The 26,693-nt window shown below is 37.5% G+C and overlaps 1 protein-coding gene across 1 annotated transcript; it reads right to left on the minus strand.

Moving 5' to 3' along the window:
- Nucleotides 1–26,693, minus strand: LOC104505494 (mucin-2-like; the record flags this gene model as incomplete). Its single annotated transcript, XM_010153820.1, has 31 exons — nucleotides 26,624–26,693; nucleotides 25,218–25,482; nucleotides 24,447–24,561; nucleotides 23,663–23,753; nucleotides 23,148–23,257; nucleotides 22,711–22,927; nucleotides 22,157–22,282; nucleotides 21,348–21,465; nucleotides 20,889–21,027; nucleotides 20,140–20,250; nucleotides 19,057–19,126; nucleotides 18,067–18,204; nucleotides 17,309–17,473; nucleotides 16,609–16,703; nucleotides 15,557–15,687; nucleotides 14,630–14,881; nucleotides 13,697–13,749; nucleotides 13,316–13,425; nucleotides 12,740–12,891; nucleotides 12,127–12,265; nucleotides 11,454–11,564; nucleotides 10,965–11,144; nucleotides 9,736–9,975; nucleotides 8,415–8,571; nucleotides 7,181–7,309; nucleotides 5,244–5,391; nucleotides 4,321–4,364; nucleotides 3,565–3,762; nucleotides 3,155–3,184; nucleotides 2,274–2,765; nucleotides 1–528 (listed from the first exon to the last, which is right to left on the minus strand). Coding segments are annotated over exons 1-31 (4,924 nt in total), but the record flags the coding sequence as incomplete, so codon positions are not given.

The following is a 26,693-nucleotide window of genomic DNA, read 5'->3' on the forward strand; positions in this document are numbered from 1 at the left end:
TTGCAGTAGCTGGGGTGGGCACTGGTGTGCCAGGAACAGTCGCTGTTGTCTCCAAAGTGCTGCTGGGGGGCACCGTGGTGGTGGCGGTGCTACTGGGAAGCTCTGATGGCGTTGGCACGGGAGTGGTTATCGATATGGGTGGAAGGGACACTGTGGTCGTTGTGGACGAAGGAGGGGCTGTCGTGGTGCTCGTGGTGGTAACTGTAGTACACCCTGGTATGTCAGGGACGCAGCAGACACTGATCTGGTAATTGAGGCAGACCGGCATCGGCATTATACCTCCTATGTGCTGATCTCTATTGTTACAGATGAGTCCTGTGGTAATACTGCATTCCACCTCCTGGCCTAAATTTTCAATGGGGATATCAGGGAATTTCTCTGCTCTGCATGAAATATTCTCAACTTTTGCACAGTCCCAGGAGGGGTCATTCTTCTGAATATTCTCAAAGGTTTCATAGTCACCACTGTTTCTGTCAGAACTGTCAGGGTAACTCACATCAATCCAGTCTGTCCAGATGCAGCTACAGTCTGAGGGAGAAAAACAAGATCAATTACAAACAGCTGGAATAGACACTGCAAGCCGGGGCACAAGCACATGAATGGGTGGTGCTCTGGGCGTCCACTACACACATCATGCCCCTCATGCACTGCTGCACCACTCAGCCAACCCTGGCCACAACAAAGCTCACTTGTGTGGGCAGGTCTCCCTTTCCTGACCCCTACCAAGCACAGTAAGGCCAAGTCAGGACACAGGTACTGCCAAGCCTCATGTGTCTCCCTCTCACAGCTAGGGCACATTGCTCTATTGGGCTTCTCATGTGCAAAAACCACCCATGTAAGGGCAACACAGAAGCTGGAACAAGACTAAGCAGGGACTCCCACCATTCTATCACCTTCTCATGCCACTCACACCACCTCACTATCCCAGGGAGAAATCAGGCACCAGGGAGGGTCATGACCACAGAAGAAGCAGGAACAGGAAACACTCAGCTGCCAAAACCTCAGCTTGCTTCCCAGCAGCACATGGAAAGCTGGAGAACAGCATTCATGAGAAAGCTGGAAGAACCCAACTGCCCAGGGCTTTGGTTTGTAGCAAGGGACAACCGATGGACTGAAACCTTTCTCCAAACCCCAATGGGATAAAGCTTCAAAGATTCCTACAGCCAGATCTGCAGGTGAGTGGCAGCAATGGCCATGGAGCCAACACAAGAGAGGAAAGGGAAGAAAATCTGCACAGTTGTGTCCAAACAGCACCAGAAACTACCAAGCCCCACTCCCACTGCACACCACGGGTCCCACAGAGCACATTCTCTCCGGCTGAAACACAAGTTCGAACAGCAGCAAAAGAAAGACTTTCTGTCAGTTCATTTTCTGTCTAAGCTGAGCAGAGGCACAAGGATGAAAAAACCCCTAATATTCCCAATAACCAAACGAATTGAACCAAGAATCAGAAACATGTTGTGCAACATGCACAATATGCACTCTGCTGAAGTTCCCTGTTAGCAAGCTGCCAGAAACCCATACTGGTCAGCCCAGTCTTACCACAGTAAATACTTTTATCACTAGGCCTTAATTTCTGACCCCCAACAGCAGACTGGTTCCAAGTCAGTGTCTTGACAGAGTCATTATAATCCTTTCCTTGCAAAGAGACTATGAATCATTCTGAAATGTGCTTCTCACTACATTAAAAATACCTACCAATAGGTAAGACATGAGGAGGAGTAAGGATCTGTGAGGCTTTCTACCTCTGCCTTATTACTTCAAACACCTCACCATCTCATGGAGTAAGAACTAAGAAGGAAGGCAGTGGTCTGGGAATGAGGTATGCACAGGATATGTTTCTGTCTGATTGTCATGTGATTTCCCTGTGGTGCAATGTCATTTGAAGAAAATGTTTACAGAGTATTAGTGGATCTCAGCAGCCAAAAAACACAGTTCACAGCAAGTAGCAGCCTGCAGAATGAAATATTTCCCAAAAGCCTTGCAGGGGAATCCTTCCTTCCTAGATCTATAACCAGAGGAAAACTTTAGCACTGACAGAGTGAAAGCAGGAGGAGAAAGGGAAGGAATTATGCACAGCCCCACCCAGACAATGCCTAAAATATATTACTCTAAATCAAGGCCTTGCCTAATTTCACACAATGGAACCTTCTGGGAATCTTCTTTCCAGCAGAAGTATAGAGCTCCAATACCAGTATGTAAGACCCTGCCAGATGATAGCCCTTTATTTCTCCTATGGCAAAGAAAGAGCAGAGAGTAGGTCTGCTAAATACCTGGAGGGGATATTGTGGTGGTGGTAGTTGGTGTGAATCCACTTGTGATTGTTGGGGTGGGTATGGGTGTGGTGGTAATTGTTGTTGGTTTCCTGGTTGGAGTGGTGCTGGATACTGTTGTGCTGGTGGTGATCAAAGTTGTAGTTGATGCTGGACTCGGTGTACTTGTAGTCTCACAAGGAATTTCATGCCACTGACAACAGCTTACACTGATTTCATAATTAAAGCAAAGTGGCCCCAGAGTTGGATCTTGCTCCTCATTTTTACAGATTAGTCCATATGTAACATTACATTCTACTTTCTGGCCAAGTTCCTCTAAGCTCACATCAGGATTATTTTTAGCCCTGCATTCAATATTTTCAGGAGCTTCACATATTTTGTCTCCATGTTCTTTTCTTATTGCCTCATAGGTTTCATAGTCACCACCATCTTCTTCAGGTTTACTCACATCAAACCACTCAGTCCAATTACAGATTAATCCAAAGCATGGTGCTGCAAGAAAAGACAGAAATTCAAGCATCTGAGCTTACAGAGAACAATATGAGAAGATTAATTTTGTGTTCTATTCTGCTAAGGACATTGCAACTCGTCATTTTTTGAAGAGAAAAGAGTTCTAAAACTGGTTCTGTATTATCAGGTTTTTCAACAAGAAGTTTCACATCAAAATAAAATCACCAAGCTGAAGCCTGTAAAAGGACTTCCTTCTCTCTATACTTCTCACATTTTTGCATTTTTTTAAAAAAATTTTTTTTTTGTTTAAATATAATATTCTGTAATGGCCATCTGTTAATGGCTATTAATCATTAATCTGTTTAATTTACTGTACTTTTACATGTTCCTTTGACATATTTTAACAATTTAGTTTTCTATTTCAAACTTACTTGTAGCTACTGAAGAGCTTGTAGTGATAACTGAAATAGAAAAAAAAAGAGATTACTCCATCATCTGCAAGCTTTAGGAAACAAATATAATCATAGTTTTAAATGTCCTAATTATACTTTTTTGCTGAGACTACTGAAACAATTTCTACTACCCTCAGCAGGATATTGAGATGCTAACATGTTTTTCAGAATGAGGAAGGCACCCTGTAGAATTTATAGTTAAAATTTCTTCCATGAAAATAAATCAACTCCAAGTACTAAAAATCTGTTTTAGTGTAGTGTGATAAAACTATTATTAAGTATCACTCTAGCTGTGTCAACTATAAGCCCATATACTTGTACATTCTATCTTTAAAGCATTTTCCTTAAATAAAATAATTTTTAAATGTGCATCCTTCTTGAAGGTTTACCTGTGGTGGTAAGAGTAACGACAGGAAAGGGGGTTGAAATGGTTGTAGGTGAAGTAGGTGTTGGACAAGGATATGTAGTTTCAGTAACTACAGATCCATTTTCTGCACAAATGTATGTTATACATATGCTGCCATCCTGTATTTGTCCTACAATTTCACCCACTTCATAACTCGTTCCATTGATAATACAAGGACACCCTGCAAGAAAAAGCATTTTTTCTACTACCAGTTAAGAGACAAAGGCAAAATCGTTATGGACAAATAAGCATTTACATGAGTCATGCATGCTCCTTTCAGAGCTATACCTAGAGCTTAGATCAAATACATTGCACTAATTTATCTTTACAGGAACATTAAAACATATTTAATAAAGTCCTTCATAAAACACTTGGAAGACCAGACTTACAAATCAGGTTTTAAAATGTTCGGAGAGAAATAACAACTGCAGTTTACTATCTGACACTTTTATATAATGCTACATGTTCTGGGAGCACAAAACCTTGCAGTGTAATCCGTTAGTTTGGATATGGGACATGGGGAGAAAGAATAAAGGCACATGAGAGAAAGGGTTGAATACAAAGTACTAACAGCAAGCTTCAACTAAAGTGCTGCCCAATTTTCTTTGGCCACAACTTTCACTTGCACTGGAAATGGTACTGGTTGCAAATCAGTACCAAGTCTTTTGTAGGGATAGACATAGTAGTTCTATGCATTTTTTTTTCTTTTTATTTGTAGAAAAACCCAAACATTTTTTACCTGGGATTGGTGTACACTGTATGGATCCTGAGGGGCCACAGACACTAAAAGAAAATTTTCAAAAATTAAAATCTTGCAGATGTTTTATGGCACCTTCTAGCAAAGCCAGGAACACAGAAACATAGACATTTGTCATTTGATCTTCATTCATACTACTGGATATTTTTCTGGGTTTAATATCTTCTGATATTGCCTATTAACATTTCATTCAAACTAAGTCATCACCTTCATATTCCAAGTACAATATCTTAAAACTGTACTGAACGGCTTTCTGTTGCAAGTTGCAATACTGCAATATTAACAACTGTTTTTCAAAGTGGTGAATTTATAGCTGGATCAGGGGTTTTTTTGTCTCCTATCATCATGTGGAGTCATAGATGTTACCACTATTAGTAAGATTTGAGGAATGAGCAGTTAGGACTCAATTATCTCTTTCAAGTTTAGTACAGATAAATCAGATTACAGTGATTTTTAGATCCCAGTTTTAAGTGAGAATTCAAGGCAGAGTTGCCCATCTCTTTCCAAAGAGCCATAAGAATGAAAAGGTTGTTCTAGAAACACTGCCAGCTTTCATGCCATTACATAATTTATGACACGTTGAAGAGCATATTTAATGAATTTGCTAATACACTTCTTGTAACAACACAATCAATCTGAAATGTGGATTTTTATGAGTTTGGGAAATTATGAATGGAAAGTTTAGAATCTATATATTTTGCAAGGACTGCATTTTTTGATTCTACATCTCAATTGGAATAAACGGCATTTTTCCTCTTATTTGTATACTTAAATGCTAGAATATACTGGTTCTTCAGTTGAAGTTGCATGTCTATTTTCCCAAGGCCCAGTAAAGTAAATGAGGTGCTCAGCATACATAAATTATTTCCTGAATTACTGCAAATGCTTTTGCATTTTTTATATACCATTTTGTACAGTTCTTATCTGTGGGTATTTCACTCCCAGGGGGAACATGAGTTCCATTAATGTAACACCAACATTGATCTTCAGGCACACATTCTTTTGTCTCTTCATTATAAATAGGTTTATCCTTAGGGCATCTGGGGTAGCAACCTGTTGATGACAAGTAGAACAGTATACAGGAAGAATAAAAATTATAAAGCATTAACTGAATGATAGGATACTTTCTGAAGGTAAATGATTCTCACTGAATCAAGCATAGTGAAAGAAATAAAAATTTTCCAATTCAAATTCATCGTTGGACCATTTGCCTTTCCAAAAGACTAATAATACTGGGGTGAGAAGGATTAAATTACTTTAGTCATGAGAACTAGGGAAGTTGCTTTTTCCTAGTTGAAGATCTTGGAGAAACCCCTAATTTATATTAATTTCTATGGGCAGCCAGTAATTTTAAGACAAAGAAACATCCCAATTTTTCCTACAGATATTGAAATGTGATCATAATATCAGTAATACTTTTGTGAAGAATATGGAAGTAGATTCATTAACTAACAGGTTTTTCACTACATTTATTGGAACACTAGACCTTGTTTATGTGGCTTTAATAGACCAGATATCTCCACCCCAAACAAATAAATTATCTGCATTTTTCTGTACCCTTGGCCAGTCACCCAAACTCCACCTGCAAGGGATTGTCTGTCAATCCTCACTGCATTTTTCATGTAAATACACTTTTTAAAAATTATTGTGTCCTGCTTCTAAATAAACTCTTATAAAATCCAATTCTTAAATACGTAAAGTCCTCTATCCTGTACTGGAGTTCTACATAGCCTACAAACTGAATGACCATGTAATTAACCAGTACTCAAAAGTCACTTCACACTGCCAGCCTGTAGTAAAGATGTATTAACAAAACAAAGTGTGCTTTATTTTTCCACTGAAGATAGAAACCAAAAATAATTTTGAAAGATAATTGGATATATAATAATCTGCCTTCTGACACTTTTAAAATCTTTCTAATAACCTAAGACAATCTATTTCAATACATAGGGTTAACGGAGCGTTTTGTTTGGTTGGGTTTTTAAAAATATTTTGGTTAGGTTTTGTGTGGCCATAAACATGGATGTTTTCTCCAACTTTATTATGTGGTAAAACAAGGTATTTGTAAAGACAGTCACATTCTTGGATCATTGCAGTCCCTTAACATGGAATTTATTTTCAGTTATCAAGCACAAGGACATTCACCTACTAATATCATGTCTCTACATACTTTGAGGGGTTCAATGGGATTTAAATGGCTTGTGCATCCTCTAAGTGCGATGAAATGCACAATAACCTGTTTTAGACGCACTTTTTAGTCTTAAAGCCTAAAAAAAAAAAAAAAACCAAAACCAAACACAAATGAAATATACTGAAAATGGAAGTAGCCCCCAGTAGCCCTCTGACAACACTTTCTGGGATCTGTTAAGAATCCAACATATAGCAGCACCAGTGTGTCTGATATCAAAGATATTTTTCCATTTTAAAAATAGGAGGCTACATAGTAATGCAATAAAACAAAGATGGACCTGATGCATAAAGAATAAGGTTAAAAATGCCCAAATATCAGTAACTTGCTGCTTTGCCATGTAAAAGTTTTTCTTTCTCTCAAAATGCTCTTAGGATGGGATGCAAATAACAATGGTGTAATAATCTTGCATGGTTCAGGGTATCATCCAAGCAGAAACCCAATTTTATGGCTGGGAGCAATGTAGTTATCACCCACTGATGTTAATAAAAAATAAATTACATAATAGGAAACCTTTGTGTAAGACTGAAGTAAAATTCAACATAACAGATTTAGGAACATCTTGTCTAGCTGACTGACTATTCTGTATTCATTAAATGATACCTGCGCAAAGTTATATGAAATAAAATACAAAAATGGCAAGGATTTTATTACCTTCCAGGTACGGCACTGAAAAGTTGGTGCTGACATTATTAATCATCCTGCACGTTGTGATATTACTGCCACAAGGCTCATAGTGCCATTCACACTCATTACGAGGGTTGTAGTAGTCACAAAATATCGCTGATGAGAAAAAAAGAAAAGTTGATTAAAAAAATGGTTGCCAGAATGCAGCTCTGATCAGGTTTTTAAAGGAACATTGCTAAAAGAATCTTCGTGTTAAGCCAGCAAAATTTCACTTGAGGTATAGGATCTGGACTTACTACTACACTTAAACATAGGGTACATCAAAATTTGGGGTCAAAACTCTGGGGCCCAAGATTTTCATATTAAACACTCAAGCCCCAGGATGAAAATGTTTGATTCAAAACACAAAATAATTTTAAAAATTAGTGTAGATTTTAATGTAAAAGTAAGGGTAGATTTCCAAGAGCCTTTTTCTTCCCCAGCTACTACCAAACTCCTCCTAAAAACTCTTGCAGTATATTAAAAATCGTTCTATTTTGCTGTATCACATGGGCTGAGAGACATTCCCAGCAGGACAAGAGCTGGATGTGAGACACTATGGATGCAACTTAAAACAGAATTCAGCTTAGATGACTATGGGCAGAGGAAGGAGCTTTTATAAAATTATATATCAAAGCTGACTGAAACTTATGACTTCTGTTTCACTAATTCTCACGCTTAAAAACTACAACTATCCTTAATCCTGAATTAGAATGAATTTTTCACTTAAAAAACCAATTCTGCCACTTAGAATCTCAGAAATTTTTTGTAGTACTTTTTGGGGAAATATTAATTTCAATATTATTTTATGATTTACTGGTATGAGCCTTAGCACCGTTAATGGACACTGCTTAATATAGTCAGTACTGATTCAGTTCACCTACACAGAAATACTTCTATATACGTTTGTTAAAATCAAATTTTCAATAATTTGAAAATATGAGAGAAGAGAAAGATAACAGGAGTTGAAGTTTACTAATTATCAAGCAAAATGAAAGGATGACTTTAAACATAATGGGAAGGGGGAAAGAGACAGAAAAGCCAGGCTGAATAAAAGAGTTGAAATACACAAATTCACTATTTCTGTTTGTTCCCAGATGCGCTGCAAAAATAAATTGCATTGCATAGCCAGCATGACCTTGCAGAGATAGTATTAATGATTTATTTGATAGGCTTTCTGACAGCAGCCAGAAAAAGACAATCTCGTTTAACTGTTACTCACGGCATATATCAGGAGTTCTCCAGAAAACACAGGCCTCAGCCTTGGTACATTCGTGAGCATATGCAGCAACTGCAGAGCAGAAGCACTCACAATCTCCACCACTGTCACAAGAGCAGGCGTCATGAACACAGGCTTCATAGAAAGGCATCGGGTCCACCTATTGAGGAAAAAAAATGATGTCCTGGTTCACGTCCAAATTAGTTTTAAAATTAGTAAGCTTGAGAGATCTTTTGAGATATGGGAATTGAGCTGGGCAAGAATGAGGCTGTTTCTAAGAATTACCAAATTACAAACAAACATCATAAGCTTGAAGAAGCTTAATGTAATTTGGATAATAATAGATTTAAGTAGCATAGTCCCTTCATAATTTGCTATGATTGAAAAAAATACCAGTCCTTGGCAGTGCCCACATTTTTCAGGTTCCATTTACTGCTCTCAAAACCAAGGTGGACTGAGGCTAATGAAGCCTTATCTTCCCACAAGCTTTGTCAACCAAGTGGTGATATCAGAAAGGCTGCACTTCACAGCAAATATGAAGCAGAGAATTCTGTGCTTGCCAGTTTTTGGAGTTTATCCAATGACACATTAGCAAAACATCTCCACTTTTTTGCTTGGGACTGCAAGAGGAGAAGCTTAGGCTGGATTTTATAGGCTGAAGGAATCAACATAGACACACATATTAAGTTAATTAAATTGGTAGTTCTTTGTGACATTTCCACTGTGAGTTAAGAACAGACTTGTTGATATTAGCACACTTCAGGAAAGAGACAAGAAACAGGGAGGAGTGCTCTATGTGCACTGGGCTCTGGAAGCTCTGGGGCTGACACAGTGCATGCTATGACAATTTAGAGGCACGGTACTAGCAGCTAAGCCTGTCTGAACTGCACGATGTCAGTGGTTTCCAAGAAGATCCCTTCTGTGGGTTGAATATTACAAGGAGCAGTGGTCTCTTCAACAGCCACAGTATGCATTTTGGTTAGGAGAATCTGGTGATCACAAGGCCTTTCAGAACTTACAGTATCAACAGTCTCTCAACCGACCCATTCAGGCTAGATTCTGAAACTAGCTTGCACAGCAGTAGGAGTGAAAATGTGATGAAACTTGAACAGCAGGGGCTGGCACCACTACTGACACAGTCCCATTACCACAAATAAACTATGTTGACTAAGGCCAGCTGACATATGTTGACACCTATAGCTGTACTGAAGTTCAATTGAAGATCACTATTTACCCATCTCTTCATTCATTTCCAATGATCTCTCTGCTTCTGCAGTTACAGAAATGGTCTGTGCTGTCCCATCACCTACTGCTCTCTACAAACCTTGGAGTGACAAATTCCAAAGACATCGCTCCGGATGATGTAGCATTCTTTCTCTGCCCAGGATTTCCGATGTGGTTTCATATCACAGGGCTTAATTTCTTCTGTGACATCTGGGCATGTGGAAGACTGTTTCCAGGAATTCCCAAACTTCAGAGCATTAGTCTCCTGCAACCCACTCCTTGTTGTAAAGTCATTGTTAGACTTGTCATCAAAATTGCCACACAGACCACACACTTTGCCCTGGAAAAGAAAATTAGCATATCCACAGCTTTTAAATATACTATGGAAGTGAGAAACAGAGTCTAGTACAGTAAGAGCAAAACATTGGTATTAAGAAGGACAACTGACTTTCTGTGTAAATGACATATTTTCATCTTTATTTCCAAATCCTTTTTACAGAAACTAAACCTTTATTCATCTGTGTACCCAGCAAACTACTCAGATGCCATGTCTTCCCTCCTTGAAACCAATTATATCTAGTGTATTTCTATGCCTCTGTGGTGGCCCTTCATCCAACTTATAACACTAAACAATGCCTAAACCTCTTTCAGCTGAAAAGAATTTATTTATTTTCTATTCTTTATCATCACGGCTATTAATATAAGCCTGATGGAATTTCATTTTGCTCAAAATTGTTTTTCTTAAAATCTTCTAACATAATAAGTGCCACTTCTTCATCCATGGAAAAAAGAATGACATGTACTCATTTTTCTTAAAAGAACAAATTTAGCAACTTACCCACAATAGTGAACTTTTGGTAGTGTTATTTAAGGTACATCGGCCCCCTCAGGGAACAGTATGTCCCTGTTTATACAACCTCATACTTCCTCATTCAACCCAATGTATTCAGCATGCTGATTTTCAGAAATCAGAACAATCTCCATATATTGCAAAGAGAATTTGATTGTAACTCAAAGCTGAGATTCCATGCAGGTTTCCAAGTTTGCATCCCCTAAACTACTTTGGATGCTTGGCTATTAATATTCAAAATTTAGAATTTCTTAGACATTTAGCTTTATTACAGCCATATGCTATGCATCCTCTGCAATATAATCTGTAAGGAACTTCAGTAGCGCCTCTACAAGCTGTGATAGTAATAATGCAAACTAATCATCAGTGTGCAGAATATATAGGAGTTAAACACAGACAGAATATAAGAAGATTTATGCTTCCTTATCTCATTTATCTATTCATACTACTACTTCAGAAAAAGACAGACAGGTCCTAACTTTGTAATCAGCGGTCAGCTTGATGAAAACAGTAGTCTTCTTATCCCAGATAAGCATCACTCCATTGCTAGCCTCAATAACAAGGTAGAGGCCTACTGTCCTATTCCAATAATGCACATCATCACCAATATCTCTCTGAAGTTCTTTATATTCTTTGTCCTCCAATTTCAGTTCAGTTTTCTGAAAGATAAGAAGAGAAATTTTATAAAACTTACTTTTATGATGAGATAAAATATTAGACACCTGTAACATTACAACTCATTCTGAAACCAATAGCTCAAAGCCTGGGATGACTTTCCAAGATGACAGAAAGTGGAGTTGCACCTTTGCTTGAGAGAGGTTTCAGTACCTGAGCATCTACACCTTTACAGATATATTTGATTGAATCCCTAAACTTTAATTGTTATAGCTGCTTTAGGGACGTGGCTTGGGAGCATTACTTTTTTTGAAATACTTGAATACTGACATATAATGAGTATCACTACTCACCCCTAGAAAAATTTTAATAGCCTTTGAGCAGGTGACTCCAGTAGTTCCACAAGGGACATTCTCTGTGATGACACTGAACGAGCCGCTGGAATTTTTGTCACCACAAAAATCCTATTGAAAAAGGAAAATATGAGCATAAGAAAATGAGGTAGAATATTTATTTTTTAGTTCAATCTCCTAATAATTACAATAATTTAAATCTCCACAATGCATAAATCATTATTGCCGCTTCATGTGTGAAATCCTACATACATATACTTTTTACAGACACACAAATACATACACATACATCTCTGCATACATATAAACGGTTAACACAGTCTCCATGTGTGGCAAAACCTGGGAAACAAGTGGGTCAATAACACAAAATGAGGAATATATATCTTTAAATATAAATATCTCTGTTTTCTAAACTTAGAATTTAGATTTAATTCACAACTGATAATGAGCTGTTAACTCTCACTGTAAGATAGTCCTGTTATGACCACTGTATCAGAAAAAACACCCCACATTTACACAGCTTGCCTGCACTGAAAATACAGAATTTATCTTGGCAGAACCTGCAAACACCTCAGGAACAGTGATGGCAGGAAATGAGGAATCACAAAACCAAAGAGGAAAGTAGATCTTCAGGGCAACCGGATGCCATTTCAGCCCTCCTGATGAACATTACCTGAGTAGCCACATATTCACACCTCCCATCAAAGTCATAGAATTTATCATCAAAGGTGATATAATGGCCACTTCCATATATCGTGCAAGTCCCATAGCAAACATATTCAGTGCAGCTCCAGACCCCTTTTTGGCAGGTACTGCAAGAGAACAGAAAAGTTGAATTTTCAGATCTCACCAAGAGTGTGATGTTTGGAAAACTGCAGAACAAACCAAGCAGCTACCTGATACAAGATAATGTGCACAATACCCATTTCAGTGTTACGGAGTGCCTCAAGTCTCAACTTCAGTAGTTTAGCCTGGTTTTAATCCTACAACATGATTTTTAAACCTGTAACATGATTTTTAACTTTGGCCAGCTACATTTTTTAGATCTGGCAGCATTTATATTTTAAAAATGAGTGCACTTTCCAATAAGAGATGCCTACTAACAATAGATGTAGCTACTATCCTAATATTTTCAGAACAATCCGTATTTCCTCAGATAGCAAAAAGTATCTCTGAAAATAAAGTTTTATACTTGCAGCTGTCATAGCCACTGTAGTACATAAGCCTAGACATGTCTAGAATATATTCTATGCAGTAAATTAATAGAGTACAAAATGATAACTTACCAGGTGTTGCAGTCCACTGTTATCTTCTGTCCAGGAGAATACCACTGGTTGTTATGAGTGCATGGGCAGTCCTTCTTCTCAACGCAGCCCCCTTTCCCATCATCAAATAGACCTTCAGGACACACACAGCCTGAGACACACTCTGCCTGGTACTAAAGAATATAAGGAGAAATTGTTACTTCATGAAAAAGCACTGTATTTTTCCTCAACTTCTTCATAAGCACTCGAGTAAAAATTGCATTTACAACCAAACAGCCTAATACTGATTAGTTTTATAAGGTCTTTCTTTCTATGTTTCTAATGTTTTTCTTCTCTTTTGGATTATCTAAGAACAAAATCATATTTCACTTGGGAGATATGACTCTGCTGAAGACACAGTAAAAAGAAAAAGGGGGAGGAAAATCGTAAGGGGAATCATCATTAAATTAGCAACACAGTAATATCATTGGGAGAAAAGAAAGGAAGCTAAAACAGAGAGAAATAAACTGTTATTATAACTGCATTTTCTGTGTTGCACAGTGTCATTTAAAACATGGAATAAAGGAAACATGACATGGAGAAAAATTGAATGCATACATAATCAGTTTGAGGACTATGACAGCTGAGTTGTACAGGCGTTTGCGAAGTCCAGTCTGGGGATGCATTGCAGTCAAAGTATGTCTTGTTAGAAGAACATTCTGTTACACCTGAAAGGTACATTATTGGCTTAGATGAATCAAGAGAAGGCAAAATAAATGTGTGCGAAAGGTGGAAGTTACTAAGGCAGAAATTTCAGTGTATGTCTATCCTTATAAAAAAAGAAAAAGGCTTTGTGAAGACAGAAGAAAGTGAAAATGCATAAAGGTTTCACAAAAATAAAAAACAAATAAGTGGAGAATTCAACTGAAAACTGTAGGTATGAGTTTGGAGGTTGGGTTATGGTTTTTATTTTCTTTTACTTAATAGAATGCCACTTACTTTTCATTCTTATTGTCACTGAAGTACACTGGACCTTTGCATTTCGGCAAACACTAGAAAAGAAGTGAAGTAAGTAGAATTTTTTTAAAAAGTAAGTTCAGTGTCTTCAATTTAAACCTAAGGAGTTGTTTATATAAATTTGAGAACATTTACTAGAGACGTCCTGCACAATTTCTATTGATATTTCACAGCGAACTCTGTTGAAGTGTTGAAGAATTTTCACTTGGAGAACAAATGTAGCAAGATTTTAGGTATAATGCACAAAAAGGTTATGTTTTAAGGAATGACGGTTTTTCTATTAATCTTTAATAATATGCTGTTCGATGGCTCAGGACACAGATAATAATGATAATATAAATCAAGGCCTTCATTTGGAGTCACAGGATATTTTCGTGCCTATTCAACTCTTAAGCTGCGAATTTGTCAGTCTTTATGCTCCATCTGCCAGATGAGAGAAGCAAGCAATTCACCGTTTGCACTGATGATTCATGCAGCAAACAGCTGTCAGTTCATGATAAAAGAAACCAAAATCATGAAAGTTGCTTTCAAAAGCCTATGCTAGAGTAAATACATATCAAATGGATCCTCCTCCGGTGGAACACAAGGAAATCTGTCTCTGACAGGAAAGGAAACACCAGCGTAACATTATAGCTGGCCGTTTATCTTCCTTCTAGCCCTATGCTCAACAAGGCCTTATGAACAACACAGCTTCAGACTAACATTTATCTGTGAATACTCACATGTCCAAGCAAAGCTGCATCTCTCAATTATTAATAAATTACATTGCGACGGGATGATGCTTCCCTCAGCATGAGGATAGTGATAAACATATTACAAACGTTCACTAAAGCACCCAAAAAAGCTAAGCAGCTTACACCTAATAAGAAAAAAAGGATTTCACCCCCAAGAACAAGAAGCCACAATAAAACATACCAACGTTCTCCATCTTTTGTGACATATTCCCCTGGTTCCAGGTATGATCCCTTGTAATAACACTGGCACTTGGAGATGGGCACACAGGCATCCTGGTTATCCAAGTACGTATTATATGGGCAGCCACAGCCATCCATAGGAGCAAAGTCTTGCAAGCAATGCTTTTCACCATCAGTAAGGGATCGACAGGTTTGCTGGCACGTTGTAAGATTGTAAAGGAAGATTTGATTTCCTGGGCAGGCAGACACTTCACTAGCTAAAGGGAAAATAAACAAACTGATAAATAAGGGATGCAGGATGGACAATTTAACCTTGACATTTCCATTTTGGTTTCTTTGTCTATGCAGCATGTAATAGTAAAAATACTCCTAGATTTTATTAAAGTACAAAAATATCATAAGTTACAAGTAATGCTAGCCTAACTTTGTTTACCAGTTGAAGACTTCTTTTTAACTGCTACTGATAGTCTTTACTTTCATACCCATATTTGTTATGGGTATGATATCACCATACTGATCATCAGAGAGAGAGCACAATATAATAAACTCCTAGTCTTAACAACACTGTACTGTTGATGGAAAACAAACATAGTGATAAACAGGGACACTGATAAGCAAAGACAATGTAAAAGCCATGATAGCTAGGATTCCATTAGTCAAAGATAGAAACAGAATTATTTTTTAAACTGGAGAAAAAGGTGAAAGTGAAAAATACTGCTTTCTACTTTTAAATATGTCATGAACAAATGATGGCTAAAGACCAGAACATGAATAAGTAAACATTATCAGCATTGTCTCTTTTAAGTCAATTAGACATTTCTAAGATACTTCAAATACTTTAACACTGAGATCACTGATAACCAAATTTAGAGAAAACCTGCTTATTTCTGGTGGCCAATTAATTCCACGGGGATCACAGTTCCACTACTTACTGCAGACACTTTTTCTCCAGCCTCCCAGTATGATCCCTTTGAAAGCACAGGCTCTTGAGTAAGAGGACAAGGCAGCACACAAGCATTCTTCATTGTCTTCGCAGAGGCAGGTGTCATATTTACATTTCTGAAAAAAGAATGAAAAGGTCAGTTAGCCCACAGGAAACCAATAGGCAATTGCAATTCAGTTGCTATGAAATATCCTGTGTCCTTTTTCTGATGCTTTTATTAATTGCTACAACCAGGTAACAATAAAAGGAATGGACAATTACCAGAGATTGAAAGTACAGCTTCATTTCATACACAGTTAAAATGTTCAGATCCTTATCCTAACCTAAGACAAGCCTCTTGAACTTTTTTAAAGTAGCCAGCCTCCTAACAACACCTTTCTTAAGGGATTTTGATATCATTCTTTCTCAATTACAACTTAGCATAGCATATATCCCTAGAAATTAAAAATCATGAAGATAAAATATTAGCCAGATCTATGAAGATCTTCACAAAATTTGAGTTCAGACAGAGTTCCAGGTATGAGCAAAGACTTCAACCTTTTTTTATTCAGGTAAGCCCCCATTACTGCTCAACAGTGATGAGCACAGAGGAAAAAGAAACCATGGAGATTCTGGCATGAAAATTATTTGATGTTACATTCCAACAAGTACAGAAAACTTAATAGATGTTTACCTTTTTATTTTTCCTGACTTATTAGCAACTGATGTGTAAGGGTAGAGTTAAACTTCCTGTGAACACCTGCATCTCTTGAATCTTCTTTCCAGTTCAAATATCCAATCCAATAAAAATGTACATTAAATACAAAACATCAGAAACCAGAACAAATTTACCTTTTTCTTCAGCAGCACTCCACAAGAATCTCATCACAGGAGATACTTCGGACGTATATTATGCTGCCTTAGTTAATCACTGCTAACAGTTCACCAGCTCTTACGGGCAAGCTACTTTGTAATATCTCAAATGTTTCAACAATAATAAATTTCTACTGTCATCTGTCTGAAACAAAGCAGTACTAAAGATTGCAAGATTAGAATACCTTATAGTATTCTGAAGGATCAATGGTGGAGTGACATCTTGCAAAAGGACCCTTTGAGTTTGTCAAGAGAGAACACCAATGCTCAGCATAATTCGCTGCAAAAGAGGAGAAAAATGAAATTATATCATTATATTAATTGCATTCACTTATCTTCCTTGTGCCATGTCTAGTTGTGTTGTATGAATAAAGGCAATGCAACAATATATATGAGAGAAACGTGTGCACTTTGGGGAGTGGAGAAACTACATGCAACCACTGTACATATATTTCCATTCTCTGATTCGCTTTTTTAGTAGTAGACACAATCATAAAATCAAAAATCATATCTGACTGTTGCAACTCATCCACATGAAATTGTGACAGCCTTTTCCATTTGGGGACCATAAAAATAAGTTAAGCACAGGGATAGATAATATCAGGAAATACAAGATGCCTTTACAGATAATATAAATTAATATCCTTGCTTGCCTATCTTCCAGCTCAGGATTCCTCTACAAGCACCCCCTGATCCGTCACTTCAGTTTGATGGGAAGTCAGTGCTTGTGTGCATACATATTTGCAGAAATTAATTATTAATTTGACATTCTTCTAAAAAAACTTTAATACCACACTACAACTCTGAAACACCCGTTGCAGTAATATACAGCAAATGCTGTTCATTCTGGCAGAAGTCAACCATCTGACTTATTAGTGTGCTTACCACTTTCAATGCTGAGACTGCAGGGGTCTTCCAGCTTTTCTACCTGGTCTGGACAGGTGGACTGAGCTTTCCATGTGTTAGCAAAGGCAGATCCTGTAGCTTCTACCAGCCCACTGGTTGTTCTAAAGTCATCACCTTCCATTCCATTAAAATTTCCACAAAGACCTATTGAAAAAAGAACGTAAAATGAAGGTAAACATTTTACCTAATTATTACTCATTCTCATTCTAAAATATCACAGGGAAAGGGATAACTGATCACAAACATTAGAAACAGAAGCTCATACAGCTGATTATTCTACCCCAATATGAATGCATACTGTAAATCCTGAAGATTTTGGAGCCCTGTTTAAAAAATGTAACTTCTTGAGAAGAAGAGTCTTCATGAAGGTATCTCTGCCTCAGGAGATCACCACCTTAACCTGTATTTTTTGTGCTTTCTGATTATATTAAAACTGCAAAATGCACCAAAAGCCTGGGGGTGTGTGGATAGTTTAAAATTGAACTGAATGCAAATAAGGAATATTCTAAGAAACATTCATGTATTGGCACTGGAATTGTAACATCACCTTAATATGAAAAATAAAAATGCATTTCTAGTTTTCTTGAGTCAATTCTCTTCCAATGTTTTGGTTTCTGCTTTCAATTTCCTCCTCTTCAATCAGTAAGTAGCACAAATTATCATTCACATAAAGAATACATGACTTCATCTGTAGTAGGAAAAACATCACTTTGCTTCCCATTTAAACAGACACTTGCCTTGAAGTTTTCCTTGAACAGATTGATCCACTATCATAAAAAGCTGCATGACTGGAAGCAACTGGATCTGCAGATGGAGCCCAAAAGAAGTTTGTACAACAAGGTAGTAGGAAGATGGCTTGAATACTGAGAAGCTGGCTGAAAAACAAAACATGAAAAACAAATCTGTAAACACACACATGGTTTGCCAAAACAAACACTTCTTATTAGATTCAAAGGTATCACCTGCCATGAAAACTCTGAGATCAGGATCAAAATAAGCTTTTTTTTACTCTAAAAATCACTGGCTAGCTAGATACAATGCTGGTCCCCACTAATTTGACTACCTATAATGACTCATCCCTGGGATCAGAACCAAATTCAGATTTTCTGTATTACAGCTTCAGTGCTAACTCATTAATACTGAGCAACCCAAAGACCAAGAGGTTTTCTGAGAAAGCATTATCCCAGCACTGTTGCATACAATATGTAATAGTCATATCTCTACAAGCCCATACGTAGCTAAATACTTCTAACAGTAAAGTATTAGATGCTTATATGTAAGTTAATCAAGCCATTACAGAAAAATAAATAAAACTGACATACAGAGTCAGCGTAGTGGAGGAACCAGACTTCCTAATTAGAAACATAGACTTATAGAATATAATGAGTTGGAAAGGACCTGTAAAGATCATTGTATTCAACTCCCTGCTCCTCAGGACTACCTGAAATTAAACCATATGATTAACACCAACATCCAGACACTCCTTGAATTCTGACAGGCTTGGTGCCATGACCACTTCCCTTGGGAGACTGTTCAGGTTTCTGACCACCCTTTCTGTGAAGAACTTTTTTCTAATGTTCAGTTTGAACTTCCCCTGATGCAGCTTCATACCGTTTTCCCCTTTCCTATCGCTGATAATCAGAAAGAGGAGATCAGCACCTCCCCCTCTGCTGCCCACCTGAGAAGTGAGGTGTGTAACACATCACACACAAGGCTACGTCCCTTACCTGACACATGAGGCACATTCACTGTCATCTCATTCAGTAACACACTGCCATCTGATCTGAAAACCACCACCTGTATAATAGCAAAGAGAAACAATGAGGTTCCAGGTACTGAGAGGAAAAGGAACTAATTAAAAAAAAAAAAAAAAAGAGAGAGAGATTTTGTATATTTAGTGTTTGACTAGAATTTTAAATCTTTGAAAGGAAGAATCATTCTGAAAATTGAATGTGGCAGCAGACCTGTAAGATACAAGTACGGTTTCATTTTGCTGTTCAATGTTTCACTTACACCTGCTTACAAAAATTTATAGTAGTAACAAAATGCAAAGCTCGTTCGTACTGAGCGCCTTGGTTTCAGCAAGTAAAAGAAAATATTGGGCCTTCAGGTTCTCTAGCAAGTTCCTATTCCCTATAATAGCATGTGCCACACTTTCAGCACAATAGTTTAGTATGATTCTGGCATGGTAAAAAAGCTGTTTGTTAAACTTCCTCATACAATGCTACTCTGTACAAGCAGAAACATAAATTGATGTGTTTCTGATTTGGTTTGGTTTTGTTCTAGTTATGCTGGCAAGGACATTGAAGACCAGAAACACAGGAGCAAAATTATGTGTACAAGTATGGAAAATTATGTATAAATATAGTCTAGATATCCCCATAACCAAACAGAATACTAAAGTGAATAAAAATATAAATATTTAATAAGGTTGGATTATATAAACATTAAAAGATGGAATCCCTTCTGAAAAAAAAATAATTAAACCTATAAAATTATATCTGAATAAAGCAAAATATTGTGAGGGGAGGAATAATGGTACTCTTAATTTCACCCAGCCTGGAATACAGTGAGAATAATCATATAGCACAGAGGAGAAAAGGTAAGAGTGAAAATGTCAGCTTATTTGAATCTTTCACTCAGTTTAGGTCCACTTTGAGTTCTTGAGGCAGAAGCCTGAGCTGTTTTTAAGACTGTCTGAGGTGCCTTATTTATTCACAGTAGCGACTCCAGAAGAATTAGTTATTGCTCCAAAGTAGAGGAAATATGCTAATTTTCAATATATCTAGCAGAACCCACAGAACACTTACATTTTTTTTGTGATCTACTAACAGCACAACAGTCTTCAAACAGGTCTGCCTGTCTGTGGAGCCACAGGGAGCCAGCTCTGCCAGGAGAGCATGACTGTCATTTACAGTACCCTACAATCACAAGGAAATAGATGTCCATTAGTCAAATCAAAAATCTCGCAAGATGATTTCCAAAAGAAAACCTCAAGTCATCCATTACAACAATTTCTACAGAACTTAGCTATTAAGAACACCACTTCAGCACTGGCTCCAGAAGCTGAACTGTCTTTCAAACAAATTCAGTGATATAGTTTCTAACTCAAGAAGATCTTTGTCATTATCTAGAAGAACACACACCAGATATTTTAGGGACAAATGAATGAAATAGCTGCCTAACTCCTTTCCCTAGATGACTTTGACACTCAGACACAAAAAAAGCTCTTACAGATCTGGCTGAGAGTTTCTAATCCTGAGAACTGCCAATTTTTGCAGTCTACCTATCCAGGCAGCGGGAGTGATCTTTTGATTTCTTACGCATGAAGGACTCCATTGGATGACAGCACACATAGTTACTATCTGACTAAGTTAACCACCCATTGTAGTAGGTGCCCATCTCCCCCCTAGGGCTATTACAGCCCATCCTGAATTTTCCAGTACAATTTTTAGCATTTCTCTTTCCCAGAATAAATCAACAATTCATAGCTGCTGCATATCAGCGCATAGCCACCTGTATTTAGACTGCAAGAGAAAAGCCCTACAGTACACAGTACCTTGGCCAACACATAGTAACAGTTCCCATGGAAGGTGTATTTCTTCCCATCAAAGGTGGTAATATGGGAACCTCCTACCACTGAACATCTGCCTGGACAGGGTAAATCTTTGCACGTCCATCTGCCTGAACTACAGGTGCTATAAACAGAAAAATAATTAAAACAATGGTTGCAGATATTACAGGAGCTGAGAGCACTGAAAGCATCTGTACACCTAGCAAACAGCACCATATCCCCAGATGTTTTAAAACTGTATTTTTGATCATTTCCTTTAGATTTCCCCTCTTCCACATACCACAGACATGAGAAACTTTTCAGATAATTGGTTGTGTAGATGTGCAACATAAATGTTAAGTTCAGAACGTTTTCAGGAATTCTCCATGACAAAGTGGAAGATTGAAAAATGCAGATCTATTTACAATCATTCAAAGAAAGGTGTATAACAACCATGAACATTACCATTCTTCACATTCATTGGTGATGCTTTCCCCAGGTGAATACTTCTTTCCATGGAGTTTGCAGTGGCACTGGCTAGCAGGTATGCAGCCTTTTTCCATAATGTCATCATACACAGTTCCTGTAAAGCACAACAGTAAACTATTCCAGCTCTTTCTGAAATAAGCAATTTTCACAAAGGAGAAACTCAGAGGAGGCATGCTCTCAACTAGACACAGAAAGCAGAGGCAGATTATCAAAACTGTGAAGAATACGTTTTGCAATATAAGATGCACGGAAAACATTTTTATCCAGCTTTGAAAACCCAAGTATCCATGAATATATATATTATACAGTGATGAAAAGTTTAATGTAAGTATTCAAGAAAAATCTCAGAATTTTATATGTTGAGATTTTTCAATCCTTCTGGCATACTCTGTAGATTATCATTGTAGACTTTTTTCCAAAGCTTGACAGTACATCTGAGAGTTGCACTCACTGCCCATTATTATCACTCTCTGGACAAATGATGTGATTGTCTCACAATTATTAAACAAAGCCCCATGATTTTCTATATATTAGCAGAAGTCCATTTGTTGAGATTTATTACCTGTCATTGTGTTAATATGATTGAAATATAAAACCATTGATTACCTAGTCAGTTATGACCTCCTCCTTTAAAAACCTTAGAATTATTTTCCCCAGAGGGCAAATAATGAGTACCAGTACTAATTTTTAAGAGCTAAAATATTACATGTAGTCAAATTATATATGACCTCCTTTGCCAGAACTCCTGGTTTTGTTCCATATACAATAGCTAGAATAACACTTGCCTTCAGGGCAGAAACAACCATCCATGTAGTGTTCCTCACAAAGGCTGCTGGTCTCCAATTGTGAGCAAGTATCCATGCAGGGTGAGCTGCTTTCTCTATAGACCATGGTATCAGGACAGGTCTTGGCTGAAAGAATCAGAAAGACACCACCAGTCTAGAAACCACAGATCATATCTCCTACTCTCCTCAAGTCAGAGGTGTCCAAGCCAGCCTCCATCTGGCAAAGCATGTTTGTCTGTTTCTGAACTGCTTTCTCTGTTTTTATATTTTCTTCTTTTGATCTCAAACAGACCAAATTATTGCAGTCATCTGCACCATCAGACCCCACTTTTTTAATGGGAACAGGCTTTCTACTTGCTGAAAAAATATTTCTTAATAACAAAAGTAATAGAAGAAAAAAACCAGGAAGAACATAGTGCATAGATTATTGCACTACTGGTATGAAATTTATAACAGATACCTATAGTTCTGTAAAGAAGGAATGAATTTAAATGTTTCACAGTGCTACATCCATTAGATGTTTGTTGCTTTGTAGAATTTAAATAGCTGCTTACGGCAAAAGTACTGCGTCCTCCATTCACCCGGCCGGCCACCCGCATGTGAACACTGTCGAGAATACTCAGAGATGGTGCTACAGAGGCAGAAGGAATCTTCATTTCCATCACATGCACACTTGTCCTGCATGCAGGCTTGGATGTACATTTCCAGATTAAGACGTAACCAACAATCAGCAAATGCAAAGGAAGTCAGCAACCTCTCACACTCATCACGCTAAGGGAGAGTAATAATATTAAAGAGATTTGTAAGCAACTGAGCTTCTAGAAACTTCCTAACTTGTCCAAAACTGTTGTCTTCTGAACAGCAAGTTATTTAAGAAGGGAAGAAGAAACCATTTTCCCTGGAAGGGACAAAGTCTTCCCAGCTCCTCACACACTAACTCTTCATAACACAAGGATGTCTCCATGTGAAGTTCACCACCAGGAATACTCACATGCCTATTACAGCTTGGAATAGCCTGAGTTTCATCAGGATCTTCACATTTGGCATTGGGTTTGTTGATCTTCTGTAAATTCCCATACGTAATTGAATTGTAGCTTGTATCTATGAGGAAAAATTACAAAGAGGACTTGCTGAGCCCAAAAATTGACAACAAGGAATATCCGATTCATGTGACTCCACTGATTAAGAAAAATAGTTACCATGGTGTCAAATACACCTGTCAGACAGAGGTCACTGCTTTGAAATATGTCTACAATGTCTAAATGTGCTTCAAAATGTAAAATGGTAACCAGAAAAGAAAGCCAGTAGAGAAAAGAACAAGGTGAAAACAAGGTGAAACTGGAATAAAATAACTTTAGAACAGGAATGCAACACTAGAACATGATGTTTATTCTTGGGCAGTCACAGAATTCTCTCAGGTGAAATGTGCTCTCCTGTGATGCTCCTGTGCATAGTGTTTATCAACCTATCTTCAGTGATAACTGTCAATATAGTAGGATGACTAACCTCCATTGATAAACTCATTGTAGATTGGAATTCCATTGTAATCCCCACAGAGACCACATGTATGGTTATTAAATTTGCTGTCCAGCTCCACCTAAGTAATGAAAAGAAGAAGAAAAAAAAAAAAAACCACACCAAAACAATTATCTAGAGCATGAAGACATTCCAAAGAAAACATGTTTAAATCAAAAGAGAAGTTGCTAAATGACAGAAATGACGGTGAACCCAAAACTCCCAGAGAAGTAGCTTTTGAAAATTAATTTTTAATACAGGTAATAAATGTACAGTTAGATGCAAAAAAGTAACACAGAAAACAAAGTGACTGAAGCTCCAGTATTTCAATAACGGCAGTAACCACCATGGTGATAAAGATGAAGAGGAAAGCATTTCTAAAATCACAGGACTTCTTCTCTCCCTTTTGCCCCTTGTGGGATAAAACTTAAGTCTTGCTATAAATCAGGAAATTCAATTATGTCCTTTAAAAGAAAAATGAAGGAAAATGCAGATTAGATTGTGGGGATGTTATAGCAAAAACATTAGCTATTTCTCAGAAAGCTCCTTCTCTTTTTCTTGCAACTAGTAAGATCATCCTCATGCCATACTGCTACCTCTGTCACACTGCAGAGAAAGGAGTTTTATGTTATTAAAATTAAGGTACGAGTGTCAGATGGATGTCACCCTAATAACCTAGCTCTGTTCAGTTTGTGAGATTCGACTTATGTTCAGTATACAGTAGTCTGTCTGAGTCAAGAAATACCAATTAAAAAAAGACTTGCATCATACATACCATCAGTGCATCTTCCTGATTCCATATCAGAATGAGGCCTAATTTGGCATAAACCTTGGTGTAAATGTCATTGATCTCAATGAGCATTCCAGAGCTGTAGTAAGGCGTCCTCACACTAGGAAGAAAATTGGAGACTTTGCATTAGTACGGAAACATAAGCAGTGTCATGAATGCCTGTAATAAGCCAAATACCCTAAGGAATAGAGAAAGCAGTCTTGGTGTACCTGAACCTAGTTGCACAGGATGCCTTTTTTTAATGAGATGTAAAATCCTCTCTAACACTTCATGCAATAACTCATTGCCTTTAAAAGGCAAAGCAATTTCAGAGGGAAATCTCCCTTGAGAGTACAGGTTCTTTAAGAAAAAAAGGCAAAATGTCAGATGTCCTCAACATAATAAAGGAAAATCCATTATCATTGTGTTATTAACGGAAGATATTCAAACACTTGCTAATAATTTACTTAAATGAAGTAAGTAACATCATAAATGGAAGATTTTCTTTACCAAAAGATCTGACAACCATTTCTGAGAGTATGAATGTTCCTTTGCAATTATCTTCTTCCTCAAGAGGGAATTCAAAAAGCACAAGCAGGTGGTGACAGCATTCTTTATTCTGACTTTTTATGCTGGATTTCCATGGGCTTTGTTTCAGTCGAGGAAAGGCTTGTAGCAGTTACCTTAATGGTATACAGACTGCTGTGTAAAGAATCAATCCCGGTTTTTCATTCCCAGCATATTTCTCTGAAATACTATTATATTAAAGGAACTTACACCCGCCCATCCACCACAGCCAGTTTTGGTCTAAGATACACAGCCAAGTCCTTGATTGTTATCAGAATGTACTGGATCTTAGGATGGTTATTGCTGTCCAGAGCACGCTGAATGTGGACAGAGAACTCCTTGTAAGACTCCCGGCAGTCTGAAGCAAAATTATACTCGCAAACGCCAGGGAATTGATAGATGTCTCCATCAAAAGTTTTGAAATGGTTGTTTCCCCAAGTGCTGCAGACATAGTGGCCATGGTTTCTTGTCCTTCCTGTTAAGTGATGAAAAAGAAATAGGCATTAAATAATTAAACGAATAAGCTAGCACCAAGAAAAGCTACGTGTTGCATTTTACAGTTGAAACCACTTGCACTTATGTGCAGAGTGATTCCACAGATCTCAAGCCTGGTCAAGTATCTGCCTATTAAGCAGAAGACATGTGAATCTCCAGTGGAAAATAAGACATGAACAAATATTGCTGAGACCTGGGTATATCTTCTAATCCTCACAGAGGTGAAGTAACTTGTCTGTGTGAGGTGGGAAAACTTAACCTGACCACTAACAAGTTGGTGCATCATTGCAGTGGAGCTGTTTTGCCAAAGATACGAATTTATTCTGAATCACAGTATTATTTTCAGCAATAATAAATATTTCTAAGAGCTATTTTCTTCCCTGATGTAACATGTGCTAGAAAGGAAACAGAGTTAGGAAACCAAGGAACTACCACTCCCACTTCAGAAAGCAAATAGGTTAAATGTTATGAAGGGACTTGTGCACAACAGGAGTTTTAAAAGAATTTCTTCTTTTCCTAACAGAACAAGTCCCTTGATTCACAGAATCATATGATTCTATAATTCTAACAGAAGTAGTGATTTCTGTTACTACAGAATACAAATGTTTCAGAAGATAGGTCAGAAAATAACCAGGGGGGGGAAAAAACAAAACAAAAAAAACCCAACAGGCCAAGACCAATACCCCAAACCTGACCACTGCACAAAATTATCACCCATTCCTCCAAAAATATGGATTTTCACTATGAGAGCTCCATTTCAACATTTCAAACAAAGTTGCTAACAAATAGAGAAAATTAGAGCTTTTAAAGAAGAATTATTAATGTCCTGAAAGACATTAATGTCCTGGAAAGAATAGTGACACTGAAAATATTTTCCAAGCGCACCAAACTAGAGATTAATGCAGTAAATATAGGTACTAATTTCTCCAAAGAAAGCAGTATCTACCTATGTTGGCTGAGCCATGTAGTCAGTATTTAAAAGACAGACAGACATTGAAGGCACCTTTAAATTCCGATGCATTATTTAAATGCACTGCTTGCTTCTATTTCTGCAATGGTATTTTAATTCTCTCCCTCTTTTCCAGAAAGCAATCTGCTACCATTTAATTTCTAGAGCTTACCTTTTCTTATTTCATATGCATAGGAGAGAGCCAGCCAGAGCATTAAAAGGCTGGCAACTCTTAGCCCCAT

This window comes from Eurypyga helias, unplaced genomic scaffold (genome assembly GCF_000690775.1).
Source record: "Eurypyga helias isolate BGI_N326 unplaced genomic scaffold, ASM69077v1 scaffold506, whole genome shotgun sequence".
NCBI lineage: Eukaryota > Metazoa > Chordata > Aves > Eurypygiformes > Eurypygidae > Eurypyga > Eurypyga helias.